Source organism: Salmo salar, chromosome 04 (assembly GCF_965601325.2).
Source record: "Salmo salar chromosome 04, fSalSal1, whole genome shotgun sequence".
Taxonomy (NCBI): Eukaryota; Metazoa; Chordata; class Actinopteri; order Salmoniformes; family Salmonidae; genus Salmo; species Salmo salar.
In genome coordinates, this window is record NC_138294.1 from 42,931,359 (window position 1) to 42,947,263 (window position 15,905).

Consider the following 15,905-nt stretch of genomic DNA (forward strand, 5'->3'; position numbering starts at 1 on the left):
GTCCAATGGGGCAGCCACCTTTATGTCAATCCCTGAAACAGATGTCATAGTTTGTCAGTTGAGTTTAAGTTGACAGGGATGTATACAATATATTACTGTCATGATGATAATAATACATTAACTGCAAGGCTGTGAGTGTGTGTGTGTGTGTGTGTGTGTGTGTGTGTGTGTGTGTGTGTGTGTGTGTGTGTGTGTGTGTGTGTGTGTGTGTGTGTGTGACAACAAACTAATCCTTTGAGCCTCCAGGCTTCAGACATGAGATATCAAAAACGTCACCCCCACAGAACCCGTGTCTATTACCAGCCTGCTATTGTATATTACGACTTGACATGTTTATGGACTAAAAGTTAATGCCATTCTAATTAAATGTGGATTTTTAATTGATTCAATACCATGAAACTGCACGCACCCGCGTTTGTCAATTATCGTTATGTTAGCCTAGCCTTATAAAGATAACTAGAACATTGATAGCCTGTCACAGATTGTCAAAAAGTGATGTTGTATTCCTTTGACAATTAATACGATTCAAAAATCATACTAATAATAACAGGCCTATAAATATTCAATGTTTTATTTTTCACCCGTCTTTACTGCCATTATTACATTATTCCAAAGTTTAATCATGTGCATAATTCCGCAGTATCTCTCTCTCTCTCGCTCTCCTTCTCTCGATCTTTCACTCTCTCTGGCTCCCTCTCCCTTTCTCTCTCTGAAATGATACCCCTCTCCACTCCCACACTACTCTAGTAGGGAACACGGTAGGGAACACGGCCAATGCGCATCAACCAGATTAAAGTGGGAACTTCAGGCTGCCATCTGACCCTGGTTTCTTGGAGTGCCGTCGTACTCAAGGGAACCATGCATAACAAACATTAGTCTTTCCTTGCACAAATACAAACTTTAGTGTGGCCAGGAATCGCCGGCAACTTGTGCGCTTGCACTGAAAACAAAACACTGGAAGGATGTTACTTTTCCTGGTAATTTCGTCTGTGATTTCGATTGAACTGTGATGTTTCCACATGATGGGTCATCTGTACAGCGGTTAGATGAAAGTTTACTTTGATCAAACTGCGCAATTTGCGATCCTCGCCCTGTTTATCCCTGATTGGAATGCGAGAGGAGAATGGGGAGGAACAGACTTGTCTATCCAGAATGGATATAACCCCAACAACTTTTGCTGCGCCGAACTCATCAGAGGATATGAATTGCACGAGTGCCCCGAGACCTCCGCCTCACTCCCAGAGCGCGGCCGTCTTCATCGTGCTCATGGTCACTGTTATCATTCTGGTGACGATCGTGGGGAATGTACTGGTTGTGGTGGCCGTTTTCACCAGCCGTGCGCTCCGTGCGCCGCAGAATCTCTTCCTTGTCTCCTTGGCATCGGCAGATATCTTAGTGGCTACCTTGGTCATACCTTTCTCCCTCGCCAACGAGGTCATGGGTTACTGGTACTTTGGGAGCACCTGGTGTGCCTTCTACCTGGCCCTTGACGTCCTCTTCTGCACGTCCTCCATTGTGCACCTCTGCGCCATAAGCCTGGACAGGTACTGGTCTGTAACCAAAGCTGTTAGCTATAACCTGAAGAGGACGCCAAAGCGTATTAAGTGTATGATCACCGTGGTCTGGGTCATATCAGCGGTCATCTCTTTCCCACCCTTGCTTATGACCAAACACGACGAGCACGAGTGTTTGCTCAACAACGAAACATGGTATATTCTCTCGTCTTGCCTGGTCTCATTTTTCGCCCCTGGACTAATCATGATTCTGGTGTATTGTAAAATATATAGAGTGGCCAAGCAGCGCGCATCGACCGTGTTCGCGGCCAAGAACGGGATGGAGAGACAGCCTTTGGAGTCCGAAACTTGCTTTGTGCCCAGGGGGAAATTTGAGGTGGAGAGCCCCAGCAGCCCCAGTTTAGGTGGCCACCCACAGAAAGGAGAGCTGGACGATATAGACCTGGAAGAGACCTGTACCCCCGATAGAAAACCCAAGAAATGCCACTTCTCCAAGAGAGGGAAAGTGGAGGGTGCGAACACGTTCACAAAACAGAGTTGCAGCGCGCCATCGGCTTCGAACTGCAACGCACAGCTCTCTCAGGACCAAAGAACGAGACAGATGTCACTGTCAAAGACAAAACTGGCACAGATGCGTGAAAAGCGCTTTACATTTGTCCTTGCAGTGGTGATGGGGGTGTTTGTACTCTGCTGGTTCCCATTCTTTTTCACATACAGTCTGCACGCAATATGCAGAGATAGTTGCCCGATTCCGGATGCTCTCTTCAATCTGTTTTTCTGGATTGGTTACTGTAACAGCTCAGTAAACCCTATCATTTATACAATATTTAATCGCGATTTTCGGAGATCTTTTAAGAAGATCATATGCCAGACTTCACACACATAACGTTTATTCAATTTCTCCCCCCCGGTGTGTGTGTGTGTGTGTGTGTGTGTGTGTGTGTGTGTGTGTGTGTGTGTGTGTCTGTCTGTCTGTCTGTCTGTCTGTCTGTCTGTCTGAAGGAATGAATAAAATAGAGAGAGAGGGTGTGAGTGCCTGCTTACGTTCTGTTGCGTTTAATATCTGTCAATTGATTAGCCTACTTAAGAGATGTGTAACACGTGTTTGTAGAATACTGCAATACTATTTATATATATATATATATATATATAATCTAATTTTTATGTCTTGTAACATGGACTTCACATTTGAAGAAGTGAGTTTGTAACCTTCAGATGATGTTTCTGTGTACTTAAATGTATCAGGTTGAAAATCCTAATTGGCATATTTGATAACTTCAAGCAAATATGGTACCAGTATCTGATCTACATATTAGGGAAGCATGAGTCAGCCTGCACTACTATGCTTCTAGGTGTTGTTAATCACATTTCGTAGTGTGCTGTTAATAATACATTAAAGCGTGAGAAGGGCTTACCAAGAAACATTTCCAAAAGGTCTAATTCGAGGTGAAAAGGAGTTGGAGTACTCAACAAAAAAAGCGAGAGATTTATTTTATTTTTGCTCACTTTGGATGCAAGCAGGTGACTGACGTTTCGACATCAAGCTGACATCTTCCTCAGAGTGACCTGATCATTGCACTTAGCTCCTATTTATAGCCTAATGGCCTATTGAGACACAACAATGTAAAAAATAACAATGAGAATATGTTTGAAGTTAAATGGCAAATTATAACACAAAATAATATGAGAAATAGTGTGTCTCGTTAATCATAGGCCATGTCAAAATATACATAGGTGATATTTGCAATGCCTCTAGTTGTTTTTGTTTACATATGATGTCAGGCTCCCGAGTGGCACAGCCGTCTAAGGCACTGCATCTCAGTGCAGTTCCTGTGATAAATCCCAGGCTGTATCACAACCGGCCGTGATTGGGAGTCCCATAGGGCGGGGCACAATTGGCCCAGCGTCGTCCGGGTTAGGGTATGGCCGGTGTAGGACGTCATTGTAAATAAGAATCTGTTCTTAACTGACTTGCGTAGTTAAATAAAGGTTAAATAAATAAAAGAAAAAATATCTTGGTGAAAGTTGGACGTGTTCTATGGCGCAGGGAGGAAGGTGAGCCATTGTTGTATATGATATCTGTGGTGCTACAATTAATGAAGCTTTGGATTTTGTATTTACCTGTTCTCTGGTGGTAAAAACTTTAGTATTGGTTGTATTGTCACAATTAACAACAGTAGTCACACTTGTAATTGCCATTGGGCGGGCCTGGGAGCCATAACTGAATAGGCTAGATTGCGCGCACGGCGAAAACAAATGCGAGGAGGCGATGTTGTGAACTCTCAGTAGATTTGAATCACTTTTGAGGATCTTCCAGTGTTTCAATACCATGGATTTTACACAACCAGCAAATGCGCTCCACTGTACTCCCTGGAAAAACACAAAAATGGGGGCCTTTTGTTCTGGTTTCTATAGAGTACCACAATATTAGTCATAATACCCATAAAACCTAGCAGTCAAACAAGGAAATGGTTCCAATCGTTTTTCCACCATTCATTTTCCCCATTGGGCCAGTAACCGAAAGGTTTCTAGATCGAATCCCCGAGCTGACAAGGTAAACATCTGTTGTTCTGCCCCTGAACAAGGCAGTTAACCCACTGTTCCTAGGCCGTCATTGTAAATAAGAATTTGTTCTTAACTGACTTGCCTTGTTAAATAAAAAAATTAAACAGGGGATTTTAGAAACACTTAAAATAAGAGCTGTGTTCTGTGTATGCTTAACCTGGCGTGACATTTTGATAACCATGTTAATCTCTCTAGGACAAGGTGACTTTTATCAATATATTCTCCTATATTTAGCTGCTAATGTGGCTATCATAAAGGACTATAAATGCCATGATGATCTGGATGAGACTGCCGAATTGAGGCAAAGGTAAGAATCTCTGGATTAACTATCTAATGTCAGCTAAATATAGTAATGAATAAATTGTCTACATTTATTTAAATGGACAATTCTGTGAACTGTCGTGTGCAAGTTTTAAATTGACACAATATCTGTTGGCAAAGGTGTCAGCTAGAGATTACGTGCAGGAGCGGGCAGGGATATGTAGTCTTGCATGAAGTCTACTTTGATGCCAATTAGGATTTTGTAATCTGAAAGTCAATAGAGCCGAGTATATTGATAAATCACCTTGTCCGAGAGAGATTTACATTGTTATCAAAACGTCATGCCAGGGTGAGCCTACACGAAACACAAACCTTATTTTAAGTGTTTCTAAAATTCCCATTGGGAAAAATGAATGGTGGAAAAAAGCAATTGGAACCATTTCCCTGTTTGACCGCTAGGTTTTTTGGGTATTATGACACTTCCACTGTGGGGCTCTATTAGAGCCAGTGAGTAAGCTTGACTTTCAGTCTCTCTAGCATGGGTATTGATAGGCCTGTTCATTGACACTCTTATAATAACCGCGTTGCACGAACCTGGTGCGCATATCATTACGTTTGCGTTTGAAATCTAAGTCTGTACTACAGTTACATCGGAGTCTTAGGAATTGACCCACCGGTATACCGGGTGGTTGGTTACTGTCTGGGAATGAAAGTGTATTCCTACTCTGCGGCTTGCAGAAGATAGTAGATTCTCCGACTTCTCTCTGCTGTTAATTTGAAATAAATTAATATAAGAAATTAACTCTGAGACGAGAGCGTCAGTACCGTTCCATACCAGTAGGATGTCGTCTATGTACACTACATGACGAAAAGTATATGGACACCTGCTCGTCAAACATCTCATTCCAAAATCATGTGCATTGATATGGAGTTGGTCCCCCCTTTGCTGCTATAACAGACTCCACTCTGCTGGGAAGGCTTTCCATTAGACGTTGGAACAATGCTGCGGGGACTTGCTTCCATTCAGCCACAAGGCTGAGACAAAAAGGCTGAGACAAAAAGAAGACACAGTTGCTGAATAAATTAAACAGACATTTTTGGACTTCTAAACAAGTATTGATTTAGAACAACAGAGAGTTACTGCAAATCGCAAATAAAATAGGAGCTGCCTTCTCTATTCCAGCACCATTTCAACTACAACATTTCAACATTATCTAATGCTTGCTCGCTAGCCTAACTTCCTTTCATGGACAACGATGCGCCAGGCCAGCTAGTTAACATTAGCATACTGCATCTAGCTACATGTTGAACTTCCATCCTCTTAGGCCAGGGCACAATGTATCAATTTATGATTGGATCAGAATCAGTTATAATCATTGGCCAGTACGGAGAATTAAGTAAAACCACAAGTCCAAATCCCTATCTTCAGCCATGGCTGTTGGCTAATTTAGGAAAGGGACGATTTTAGCTAGTTAGCTAGCCATCGTAGGACAATGACACAACGAGATGCAACAATTCAAGTTTTTTTCTGTCAATGATGTTTGGCTTCTGATGTGTTGTGATTGGTCTGAAGCCAAATCCAAACTGGCTTTCCTTTCGTTGAATGCTACAGGCGGCAACAATGTCATGCTCTATTTGACCAGACAGCATCAGATAAATACACTACACATACTGAGACAGGGGGGCGCTGTTTTGTTTACTCGGATGCTTTCTCCGGTGAGATACATTCAGCTTCTTGCGTATTGAAGGACATTTATGAAATAGAGAGAGACGAAAGATCAATTATTTAGTTTTTTTTTTTCTTGGTACATTTTATTGTGAAGCCTGGCTTCCCTTGGCATCCACAAATACATGCCACTGATTAGTCTTTATGTCAACATTATTGTGTTTTGATGTATTTCTGCTACATTTTAAGACTTTTCTGGCAGATGTTTTTTTGAAGACACCTTTTTCCATCTGTTTATCCAGATATCGAAGCCTATACTTATGCCTAATGTTAAGATGGAAAATGTTTGAAAAAATATATCTATGCCTTCATTTCCCTTATTTGACACCCAATTTGATATGCTCCTATGAACTTCATGTTGGTGCTCATGGGTCATTTTCGATGGAAAATGCCCCTTGGCTAAAGCCATATTGGTCCAATATCATATGTTTTGTCACATCTCTTTGCGAACAAAAATCCTACCCAATAGTTGATCCACAGCTGCCTATTTATACTCTGTATCAATTGTTTGCAATTGCAAATTGAACCCACATAGGATATTTACTAGCATTAATTGCGAAAATTACTTTGCTTCACTTGCAATATTCACAGAGGCAATGTGTCTGACAGTGTTGACCTATAATCTGTTTATTATGAAGCATTCATCCATACCTTGAAATTTCTCTCTGCATCAAATGACATGAATAAATAAGATGGGCAATGTTATGTCCCTGAACCCCAATGTTTTCACATCTCCTCCATCCATACTCAGACATTCCTGCATTCTCTATTCTCTTTTGAACCAGTCAGCCGGTCAGCCCCCAAGCCAGCTAGCCAGCCTGTCAATAAGCTTTTTACTTCCTGCAATTCAAGGCAGCCGTATAGAGTAAAGCACCACACGATATCAGACAGACAGGAGAGACTGTAACCAGGTGACTTTTTAGGCTCCCAAGGTTTACATTCTGTCTGAAATAACACAGGAAGATCAAATGCTCTCATTTCATTCAATCTGGGTACAGCAATGACGTTTCTTTTGAGAAATATTAAAATGAAGCTCAGGATCAATTTTCCATCTGACATATGATTTATTTAAAAGTGTAGAATAATAAGAACTAGGTTGGTTTGTGGTATGACCCTCTGTAGTGCCCTGTGTTTTGGTTGATCATGACCTTTAATTTAAGACTTCCAGAAATGAGATTTAAAAAAAAATATATATATATTTTTTTACAGTTGTCTGAGGATGGTGCTAGCCCATCTGACATAAAAAGAAAAGGGGAAAGTGTGATGAAAAGCTTTAAATAAATGTTAAAAATCCAGGTCATGTGACATGATCAACCAAAACACAGAGCCCTAGGTATGTGAACAATTGCTCGCAAGTCTTCAAAACTGTTATTACAAAGCCCCAAAGTCTATTGACGCACTGGTGCGTCAATCTAAGTAACAGAACAAAAGTAATAAAAACGTTGCCCTTCCGCATCTGCTGTGGGAAGTGGCAGAGCTACAGCACTGTTTGTCAGACCAGGAGACATCCCGAAAATCGGTAGAAAGGGGAGACTCTCACAAAAATTATGGTGTTCTCCGTTTTGCTCTACGACCCCCACAAGCCACACGGGACTCATGGAGTAACTTTTGTCTGTAACGTCCAAACCGTTTGGGCTAAAAGTAATATGACCCCAATGTAGAAAAGTGGGACTCATGAACACAATTGTGTTCTCCGTTTTGCTCTACGCCCCCCAGAAGTGTCACTGGACTTCTCTTAATGTAATCCATACAAATGAATGGAAGTATGACTAGTTTTGTGCCAACAAAAATAAGGGGTTAAATATGTGTAACAAAATATATTTCCTGACATTTCTTATATCTCCTAGACAGACACTTCAAAGTCTTATTCCTTATGATTTACTTTTAGACTTTTTTTTGCCAATTATGAATGTGTTATTCAATGCGTTTCTATAGTCTATAGTAGTAAAGGCCAGATTCAATATTTCATAAAATAAAATACATTTTAAAAAAGTACCTAAAAGGATCCTAAAATTCTAAATGAAATAGCTAAATGATCCATGGTATGACCTTTTGAAAACAATTCCATATGTAAGTTTAGAACCCCCCCCCCCCAACTCAATTCTGGACCACTGCTTTTTTGTCATTGTTCCCCTGTCCTGTATTCACGGACTGAGTGCAATTAACTATCAGGTAGAACAGAAAACTAGCAGGCTCCGGAGCTCGTAAGGTAAGGCTTGAATACCCCTGATGTATGGTTACCAATACCATGTAGCATTTCATTTTTAGAACTCATTCTCATTAAACAATTTTAAATAATTACATTGGTTTGGATATATTCTAAAATTAGCTATGTTGTGGGTTGTTAATATAATAATTCATAATTCCCATGTCTTTAAATATCAGATAGAAATTGTTTCCCAGAATACATTAGATCAAACACTGTAGTATTGAAAGGAACAATCTAACATCTCATGACCAAGATAAATACTGTAAAATGGTATGCATATAGTATTAGTGATGTGTATTCATTCTTTGCCTTAATAAGTCGAATATCCTTTTGAGAAAAGATATATCAAATGAAAAGAGGCTTTCATGTTTCATGTCTCAGTTGAATAGTTTTGAATTGCTTTGAATTATACTGAACAAGTATATAAATGCAAAATGTATCAATTTCAAAGATTTTACTGGGTTACAGTTCATATGAGGAAATCAGTCAATTGAAATCATTTAAGTAGGCTCTAATATATGGATTTCGCATGACTGGGAATACAGATATGTATCTGTTGGTCACAGATACCTTAAAAATAATGGGCGTCACAATGTGCCTCAGGATCTCGTCACTGTATTTTTGTGCATTAAAATTGCCATCGATAAAATGTAATTGTGTTCATTGTTGTCACGTCTACTCCCGCTCTTCCCCTCCGGCATTTGACGTCGCCGGTTTACTAACCACTGGTCCTGGGAACCATCATTAAGCGCACCTGGCTTTCATCATTACGCACACCTGCGCTTCATCATTAAGCACACCTGGATTCCATTACCTTACTCATTACCTCCCCTTTATCCCCTAGGTTCCTTCCACAGGCAGTATTGCTTCTGTTGTTCATGTCTAGACGATACTCCTACGTTGTATCGTTCCATGTTATTTGTTATATTAAACTTACCACCTGCACCTGCTTCTCGACTCCCAGTGTCTATGTTGCAGTTGTCTGTAGCTTATGCCTGCCCATAGCATAACTCCACCGCCACCATGGTGCACTCTGTTCACAATGTTAACATCCGCAAACCGCTCTGCAGTTGTGAGGCCAGTTGGACGTACTGCCAAATTCTCTAAAATGACATTGGAGGCGGCTTATGGTAGAGAAATTAACATTACATTTTCTGGCAACAGCTCTGGTTGACATTCCAGCATTCCACATACCAATTGTACACTCCCTCAAAACTTGAGACATCTGTGGCATTGTGTTGTGTGACAAAACTGTGCACAAATTTTAAGAGAAAGAAGCTTTTTTTGAGTATGGATAATTTCTGGGATCTTTTATTTCAGTTCATGAAACACGGGACCCACATTTTACATGTTGTGTTTATATTTTTATTCAGTGTAAATTCTACTTCCTTCAATTCAAATTCAGTCTAAATTTGCTTCCTGTGGAACATACATATACTTCACAACTATCCAACAACTAATTCAGTGCACTCAACTCAGATACAGTAGCTATAACACTGGCACCACAAACTCTTTGAATACTATGCACCATTCGATGACAGAAAACCTTCAAGCTGTGAATCTACAGACAGTTTTTCATTGCACAGGGCCGGATAGTTCAAAGGGGTTCTACCTGGAAAAACAAAATGACCCGTACAACCGAGAACAGACAAATCTGGTCCTGTCTATGTGTTGTTCTCGTACACCAGGGAAAGGCTGCTTTTTTTTGTCTCAGCACATTCATTTTTAATTGACAGAATGTTCATCACAAAGCCAGTGTGTGCTTGTTTGTCTGTTTTTGTGAGTTGAATACCTAACCGGTGAGATACAGTACAAAGTTAGCCTTTACGCCACAGCATGCTTGATAATTGTGCAGAGACTCTGTGCTGTCCTCTGAGGATGGTAAGCTAGCTGTGATCCACAAGCCCACTCCATAACACTCCCACTGAATCATCGCTCTCACCGCTCTTAATGATAGAAATGCTTCTCTGTTTACCAGGAAGCAATGGGAGTGGGAGGCTGGCTGCCTGGCTGGGGGCACCAATCAGGTTCATCAAATAGAATTTTAGTGGAGCGAACGGGTACGCACTCTACCTTTTGAAGGTTTTGCTTGCTGGGAAAATAGACAGCATAAGAGACTGATTTCATCACCACCACCACCAGAGAGGGTAAGGGTTACACAAACTATGTTTGACTCACCTTTGAAAACACTTTTTTTTGAGAGAAGGCGAGAGAGCTGAAGATCAGCTTGTTTTTCTCATTTTATTTTCTGCTATTTGATATTATTGGCCTATTCTCTTGCAAATACATAAAAACACTACGTCTTTGTGCCTGATAAGGTTGCACTAGATAGACAAATGCTATGTAAAATCCTGCTTACTGTAGGTCCAAGTGACTCATCACTACTAACCATTATGCATTTTCATTTGGAATCATAAAATGCTTCTGAATGCTTTATGATAATATACAGTATGCCCCCAACAATAGTGTTACCTAGACTCACACTCCAATGCAGGGCATAATGATTTAGCTGTAATTGTGATTTTTTTGGGCTGACTGATGCTTAATATTTGTTAAATGTAACAGCATGTGACATGTACAGATGTTGGATCTTAATTTGGTCCAGTTTGCTACAGCAGGAAAATAATCCTGCAGAAACAGGAAATGTGAATTATGATGTGGATTATAATTAATGGACATTTGTTTATGGGTTGATACATTCTTCTAAATGGAAAATCAGTCTGCTGTTTTTAAGTGCAAATTACAAACTTCAGAAGCCTTTTTAAACCTCAAAAACAACACAAGTTTTAAATGTCCTGCATTGCAGGGAAGTTATCTTGCAACAGGGAAACATTAATATCCTACATCTGTAGAGGACCATCATGCCCATAGGGGGCACAGGGGCACGTGCCCCAACAGATTTATCCTGTTCAAAAAATACCTATATGAAGCTGTTGTTGTTGTTGTCGTTTCTCTGTAATAGTACTAGCCACCTAGAAATGCTATGAAGTTGGCTTTAGCTAGCCCAGATAGGTTCCAAATCTTCCAACCTCATAACTAGCTACCAATAAGCCATTTCAGGCTTTCAAGTTAGAGTAGCTAACTTGTCTAACTACAGCCAATTGCCAAAACAAAGGAAACATAAAGTGTCTTAAAAGGGCGTTGGGCCACTAAAAGCCAGAACAGCTTCAATGCACTTTGGCATAGATTCTACAAGTGTCTGGAACTCTATTGGAGGGATGCGACACCATTTTTCCACTAGAAATTCCATAATTTGGGGTTTTGTTTTTATCTCCCAGAAGTGTTCAATTGGGTTGAGATCTGGTGACTGAGACCACCATGGCATATGGCTTACATTGTTTTCATTCTCATCAAACCCTTTAGTGACCACTCGTATCCTGTAGATGGGGGCATCGTCATCCTATGGCGGCATAGCCACGGCAGCCAAAATAATGGCCTGGTCAACATTTTTATACATGACCCTAAGCATGATCGATTGTTAATTGCTTAATTAACTCAGGAACCATGTGTGGAAGCAGCTGCTTTGAGTATACACTGTGGGTACAAACAATAAGAACACCTTCCTACTATTGAGTTGCCTTCCTTTTGTAGCTCTTTCCTGCAGTCAATGACCAAAAGCGCCCTCTTTGGCCTCATGGGTGGAATGTTATAAAACAAAATCATAATTTCATAATTAAACGAAAATCCTGTGTTTCTATGTCAAACAGTTTTGTTATATTTCAGTGTTCTGTGATGCATATAAAGTGTAACATTGGGATGCAAACTCAAAATTGAATACATTTCAACTATCTGGTAGAGTGGTACATGTGTCTTCTTTTTTAAAGCCCATAACCATGTGTTGTAGGTGTAAAGGTGCATCCCATTATCATGTGAGTTGTTAAATTATTCCCCAATAAATAATTTTTACATAAATCATATCACGCACTCTGATCTGTGATTTAATTTCAGAGGATCAGCTGACCTTTCAGAAGCAGAAAAGTTCACTTTGGCCCAACCTGACTTAGTTAATACAGAATGGCCTGGCATATCATTGGACTATTAAATCATTAATGAGCCATGTAATGAGAGAGAGAGTGTGTGTGTGTGTAGGAAGGGAGGTCAGATGCCATTGTAACAGTGATTGGTTGGCCCATGGCAGGAAAGTGATGTAAGGTGGAGGAAGCGAGTGAGACAGAACAGGACAGGACTGTGCAGCCTTCATCCATACATAAGCTGAGCTACCAGCCTCTGATGTACGTCAGAGATGGCTCAACTTGGGCAAGAAACTGAGTTAAGCCTTCCTACATTTTAGTCATTTAGCAGACACTCTTATCCAGAGTGACTTACAGCAGCGAGTGCATACATTTTCACATACTGGTCCCTATGGGAATCAAACCCACAACCCTGGCGCTGCATGCACCATGCCCTACCAACTGAATTATACGGGACCGCACCTATGCATGCACACACTGATGTTTAGTAATGTTTGTTAATTTTACTTTGTACAGACAAAACAAAACATGATTAAAAAATGCTGTCACTTTGAATAGATTCCATTCCAACCACACCTTATGTTTTCCTATTCGTTACCCTCTCAAAAACTCTGTGAATTTACGAGACACTCTGACAGTGTACAGTATATTACACTCAGACGGAAAGCAATCTGAAACACAATCTCTCTGTTGCCACGAATTCCCTTTTGGCTGTTAGAAAAGAAAGACAGAGAAGCTGCAAATGGAGTGTGAATATAAGCTTGATTTGGTTACTAAAAGCTGTCTATACTTCCAGACTGCTATGTGAGATGGCAATGCTGTCGGGAATAGTTTGTCTTGCACTGCAGCTCTGACTGTTTCTATTGGGCACCGGACCCCAGAGAGTGTTGACTAATCCTGGATTGTTGTCTCACAGTTACCTTTCTTGTTTAGGGGATATGTTTGGTGTTGGGGTTGGATTGTGCTTCTGAGTCCAATTAGATTGTAATAATTTGTTCATGTCTAAGTGTTCTAAAAAAATTGACAAAAAATACTGACTGTTACAACCCTTTACTCACTCCCTCATGGAAAAAAACACAATATAATTTTCCTCCTTTTCTTCCCTCTATCGAACAATTAGAGAATAGAGAGATGCCCATGATATAACCTGTCTTAGATACTGTGCTTTTGAAAAGGTTACAACTGTCATCTGCACTGTTTCACAAGTCCTCTATCTGTGGATGTAACTTCAGGGGCCACCAGGCAGGAAGCCATACATACAAAGATAAATGTGAGTCACAAAAACCCATTTGTTGGAGTAACACAGGTACACAGTCCCAGTCAAAAGTTTGGACACACTTACTCATTCAAGGGTTTTTCTTTATTTGTACTAATTTCTACATTAAGTAATAATAGTGAAGACATCAAAACTATGAAATAACAAATATCATGTAGGAACCGAAAAAAGTGTTAAACAAATCAAAATATATTTTATATGTTAGATTCTTCAAAGTAGCCACCCTTTGCCTTGATGGCAGCTTTGCACACCCTTGAATGAGTAGGTGTGTCCAAACTTTTGACTGGTACTGTATAAAAACACAATCAAAGGGAGCTAGGGATGTACCTTAGGGAAGGGCTGGACAACATTCAAGGTGTCTTTCAACCTCAACAATACAAATCTGCAACCAATCTACCAAGGAGCACAAAACAAGTAGCGAGGTACCAGCAGAAAGTGTAGTCTCATCATGTTAAAGGCATGCCTATCAGTCCCTAGCTGCTCCTCAGACGAGCACATTTACACACCCAGCTGTGGAACCTAATCGCCCCCACCAATACAGAGCTAGTGTCCAGCTGGGTCTAGTACGAAATGACATGCTGTCAGAGTGGAGGGCTGCTACAGAGGCATCTGGAGGAACTGAACTTCCCTCCACCACAACTCAGACCCAGTTTAGGAGTGGAAAACTAAGAGATGCTTGAGAGGCAGTTCAAATACAACAAATGGGGGGGAGGGGGGGGGGGGCCAATGTAAATAATCCGGTGGCTATTTGGTTAACATTTCAGCAGTCTTATGGCTTGGGGGTATAAGCTGTTAAGGAGCCTTTTGGTCCTATAGCAGCAAGAAGCATAGGAAGATGTGAATAAAAAATATTTTAATAACAAATGTTGGTGTACTCAGTGTGCATATGTTGATGCATGAATTCCAAATGTCAAATACACTACCGGTCAAATGTTTAAGAACACCAACTCATTCAAGGGTTTTCTTTCTTTTTACTATTTTCTACATTGTAGAATAATAGTGAAAACATCAGACTATGAAATAACACATATCATGTGATGTAGTAACCAAAAAAGTGTTAAACATATCAAAATATATTTTACATTTGAGATTCTTCAAATAGCCACCCTTTGCCTTGATGACAGCTTTGCACACTCTTGGCATTCTCTCAACCAGCTTCACCTGGAATGCTTTTCCAGCAGTCTTGAAGGAGTTCCCACATCTGCTGAGCACTTGTTGGCTGCTTTTCCTTCACTCTGCGGTCTGACTCATCCCAAGCCATCTCAATTTGATTGATGTCGGGGGATTGTGAAGGCCAGGTCATCTGATGCATCACTCCATCACTCTCCTTCTTGGTAAAATAGCCCTTACACAGTCTGGAGGTGTGCTGGGTCATTGTCCTGTTGAAAAACAAATGATAGTCCCACTAAGCCCAAACCAGATGGGATGGCGTACCGCTGCAGAATGCTGTGGAAGCTATGCTGGTTAAGTGTGCCTTGAATTCTAAATAAATCACAGAGAGTGTCACCAGCAAAGCGCCCCACACCATAACACCTCCTCTTCCATGCTTTACGGTGGGAAATACACATGCGGAGATCATCCGTTCACCCACACCGCGTCTCACAAAAACACGGTGGTTGGAACCAAAAAGTTCAAATTTGGACTCCAGACCAAAGGACACATTTCCACCAGTCTAATGTCCATTGCTCGTGTTTCTTGGCCCAAGCAAGTCCCTTCTTCTTATCTTCTTCTTATTTGTGCCCTTAAGTAGTAGTTTCTTTGCGACAACTCAACCATGAAGGCCTGATTCACACAGTCTCCACTGAACAGTTGATGTTGAGATGTATCTGTTACTTGAACAATGTGAAGCAGTTATTTGGGCTGCAATTTCTGAGGCTGGTAACTCTAATGAACTTATTCTCTGCCCTTCCCTCAATATAATGTTTGAACCATTTACCTCTTTCTTCATTTCCCCCAGAGAATTTCACCAGATCCATAAATCTCCTCTCTGTCTCCCACGTCTGAAAACATTAACTATACAAAGAGCCTGTGCCACCGTTAATCTTAAGTCTCTCCCTCTCCCTCACCCTGTATCTTTCTCTCTCTCTCTCTCTATTCTCTCTCTCTATTTCTCTCCCTCTCTTTCTTTCTCTCTCTGCGAGCTTAGTTCTCTCAGGCCACACATGAATGCAGTTGATCTTGATATAATATTCCCTGTTATTCTGGCAATGACCCAGAATAAAAAGGCCAACAAAACAAACAGACTCTCACCTAATGATACAGTGTACATGGAAACTTGATCTGCAGTGTACCGGACAGCATTTCCTGACCTAGTTTCTGGATGATACATTTTTTGCCTGAAGCATATAGAAAATCCAACACTCAAATGTTATCAGTGAAGCAG

General features: G+C 40.7%; 1 protein-coding gene across 1 annotated transcript; it reads left to right on the forward strand.

The window, feature by feature from the left end:
- Positions 1-641: 641 nt before the first annotated feature.
- On the forward strand, positions 642-2,416 carry LOC106603007 (alpha-2Db adrenergic receptor-like). Its single transcript, XM_014196107.3, has one exon. The coding sequence runs from the start codon at positions 1,111-1,113 to the stop codon at positions 2,398-2,400; it is 1,290 nt and encodes a 429-aa protein (XP_014051582.1). The 5' UTR covers positions 642-1,110; the 3' UTR covers positions 2,401-2,416.
- The last annotated feature ends 13,489 nt before the right edge of the window (positions 2,417-15,905 follow it).

What these genes read in the sequence shown, in the direction of transcription:
- LOC106603007 (XM_014196107.3), top strand. Translation starts at nt 1,111, where the DNA reads ATGCGAGAGGAGAATGGGGAGGAACAGACTTGTCTATCCAGAATGGAT.